Below are 3,548 nucleotides of genomic sequence, written 5' to 3'. Positions count from 1 at the left end.
ACCGGAGATCAAAATATTAATGTAGACTTCGAGGGATTCACATTGGGTGCAAACCGTGCAATGAGGTTTTTTTTTTTTTTTTTTTAATTGAATAAGGGAAAAGGCTACAGGGAAGGGTTTTTACCACTTCTGATCCGAATGGAAGAGATAATAGGAGACCCTATGGGAATGCTTCCAAAAACAAGATGAGAAGCGGCCCACTTAGCTAAATCGTGTACACGAAAGTTGGCGCATCTAGACACTTTCGAAGCATTCCAACTAAGAAATGAGAATAAAGTAACACCAATGTCAGAAATACAATTACCAAAAGACCAAGAAGAGAAAAGAGAAGGATTGTTAATAGCTAAAACTACTAAAAGAGCATCCCCTTCATAAATACAATGAGGTTGTTTATTACATGTATAATGGATAATTTCACATGAGAGTTGCCTGAGCCTCATATTGCTCGGACACTTTTTTAGCTGTCCGAATAACTACCCGAATAGAATTATGTTTAAGTACCCTTTCCTATACGAGGCTGCCCATAAGAGAATATTTATTACTATTTCGCAAAGAGTAATGGAATTTTCATTCTTTTGGGGTCAAATGGCATTTGAGTCCATTGAAATTAAACAAAATGTAGATCATCTACCTCTAGCTAGTTTACTATTTCCTCAATACATCCATTAATAGTCAATACATTGAACATTCATGCACTTCACTTCATACTTCAAGGTTGTGTGAACCTCGAAAACAATGAAATGTATTCTTCCTAAATCTAACTCTACTTAAAGTCAAAAGCCAACCCATATTGGTTTTTGGAGCCGACCTAACAGTGAGGAAAAACATGAAAGGGAAGTAAAAAACACAAAAAAGTCTTCAAGAGGTAGCTCAATCGGCTGGGACCACACTTAATAAAGTGGAGGTCACAAGTTCGAATCCCCTTCCCCCCTCTTGTGCGGACATGTCAAAAAAAAAAAAAAAAAAAAAAACAAAACACAAAAAGAAAGAAATTTGAAATTAAATTTTGGATATGGATATATAGATTATGAAGAACACACTTTCAATTCGGCCCCTCTGGAGGCGGGTCAAACAACGGGTCAAACTAGAAGATCGGACGAGAACATGAACACATGCTCACATGGCTTTGCACATGTAGGGCTCTACCACTAACAAAGTAACGACAAGGAGTCAAGTACTATATTGGGCAAACTTTTATCAGGGCAGGGAGTTGCAAAATACAACAATTATATGCCTTTTTCTTTTTCCCCTAGAGTTTCATATATATGTTGATTAATTTTGTAGGGAGTCTTTTTTTAATGAAATCATAAAATAACATGTTAAGACACCACTCAACTTAAAACGGTAAGTTAGTAAGTTCTTATTATATGTTTATATATGTTAACACTTAGCCAGTTGAATTCATTTTAATGACATCATAATGCACCACATAATTTTAATTTTTAGCAACGACCTTTTTATCCTGCTAGATTATTAGCAACTACCCAAATGTCGTTGGTGATAATCCTTCATCATACTACTTTTTCTTGATAAGCACTTATCAGTGCAAACTTTTGAATCGTCACTGAAAGTTTGGTAACTAATGACAAAATTTATTAGCAACTACCCAAATGTCGTTGGTGATAATCCTTCATCAGACTACTTTTTCTTGATAAGCACTTATCCGTGCCAACTTTTGAATCGTCATTGAAAGTTTGGTCACTAATGACAAAATTTCTTATAATGATGTAACATTTTAAGAACCAATCAACTCAAATTCAAGCCTGTTCCATTAACTACTTATTTTTAGAAAAAATGTAATAGCTTGTTTTAGTGTTTTTTTTTATCCTACGTGGATATTATTTTTATGATATTTTTGGTGTCAGACTTAATTATTTTTTCCTGACAAATATATACTCAACAGATGGATCTTATGACACTTTTTAACATATAAATCCAATCATCAAAATCATTTTCTACGTCTGATCATGATAGTAGTAGCTGGTTGTTTATGTGTTATTCCATAGCTATCATATATTTTTATGCATGTTAAGAGACAACTTTCTGAAGTATATAGTATTTATTAGTTAATTTGATACCAGCTAAGAAGATACTAACTCATTTGTCAATGACAGGGCATTAATAGAGAATCCAATGCGCCTTACGTTATGATGACGATAAAAACAGGCAAAGTTCTATTAAATACATGTTTATCCCACTTTTATTTATTTATTTATTTTTTATAATTTTTCAATCATATGTTATTTTTAGAGGCTAAAGGGAGGGTGGATCTTTTTCGCTACGGATAAGTGGGAGTGAACTTTAACTACGACTCAATAAGTCATATGATGAACGTAAAGGTTTGCTTACTTATTGGGAGTCGTTGTTTTCAAACATTTTAGGAAAAAAGTTGTCCAAAAGGGTATTACAGCTTTTACTACAAGTTTCTCATAAAATGTACATAAAAACGCATAATTTTTTTTGACATGTCTGCACAAAGGAAGAGATATTCAAACTAATGACCTCCACTTCATGAGACATTAATTAATATGGTTATATAAACATCATTATAGTCCAAAAGCCTAAGCCTAAGTTAATTAGCTTGGGTGGACACAGAGATCCCAATTATCTTGGTACTAATCAATAATGGAATAAATGGGAGAATCCAAGGGTATTTTTGGACTACTGAAGGCTATAAAAAGAGGAGATGCATGTATGGCAGTTTCCCGTGCACAAGCTCTCTTTGTCTCTCACTCATATACACGTTCTCTCTCATAGTGCTTTGGAGAAAAGAAGGTAATTACAAAAATGGTGTCGAAAGTAGAAGATGCGACGAAGGGGAAGCAGCAGCAGCAACCACAGCAGCAGCCATATCAGCACCAGCAGAAGCAAATGCAGTGCAACAAAGGAAAAGCAAGCAAGTTCAAGAGAAGCAGCTCCAATCTTGAAGAGGACGGCGCTTCCTCCGCCATTCTCTTGCTTGCTTGCATTGCCTGTGCTCCCTCGTATGGATAGAGAAACAGAAAGACATAATAACCAGACAATGAAGATGTTTTTGTTATTTGATTTCCCATGTTTCTTCTGCCAATTATCTCTAGACACATAGGCATATATATATATGCTTAGTTCTAGCTCATTTCTCTGTTATACCTTTCTCCGGCCACCTCTTCTTCTCGGTGTATCATGTATGGGTTTAAATATCATTTGCAAGTAAATACTATATCGTATTTGTCTTCTTATATTTCCCTCGATCTTTTCATTTTCAGATTTTCTATATATATAGAAAAGCATGGAAACAAACAGGAGAAACCGTACAGAAACCTAGCCAGGGACGACGGAACTAGGGGTGGCCGGTGTCCAACACAAGGAAAAAAAAGACTTTGGAATTTTTTTTTTTTTTTTTGTTTTTGTTTTTGTTTTTTTGGCCTATTGGCCCCTACCTACTAAAATTTTTGGCCATTGGCCCTTAGCCATACCAAAGTCGCAAAGACTTAACCTCACTCCGGTAGTCCTGTTCGTATGCATACTAATTAAGTAATTATACAAACCAATTGAAAAATGCCAAATAT

General features: G+C 34.9%; 1 protein-coding gene across 1 annotated transcript; it reads left to right on the top strand.

The window, feature by feature from the left end:
- The first annotated feature begins 2,721 nt into the window (after positions 1-2,721).
- On the top strand, positions 2,722-3,224 carry LOC148587123 (uncharacterized). The gene has a single exon (XM_088515045.1). It carries the CDS (start codon positions 2,788-2,790, stop codon positions 2,992-2,994), a length of 207 nt encoding a protein of 68 aa, XP_088371171.1. The 5' UTR covers positions 2,722-2,787; the 3' UTR covers positions 2,995-3,224.
- Positions 3,225-3,548: the final 324 nt, after the last annotated feature.

The sequence above is a fragment of the Corylus avellana genome, chromosome 3, assembly GCF_965113065.1.
Source record: "Corylus avellana chromosome 3, dhCorAvel1.hap1.2, whole genome shotgun sequence".
In the NCBI taxonomy this organism is placed as follows: domain Eukaryota; kingdom Viridiplantae; phylum Streptophyta; class Magnoliopsida; order Fagales; family Betulaceae; genus Corylus; species Corylus avellana.
Note: the sequence above shows the minus strand (reverse complement) of the source record. Positions and strands in the feature narration are given on the sequence as shown.

Bases quoted from the DNA above. Each gene is read 5' to 3' on its own strand.
- LOC148587123 (XM_088515045.1), top strand. From the start codon at position 2,788: ATGGTGTCGAAAGTAGAAGATGCGACGAAGGGGAAGCAGCAGCAGCAA.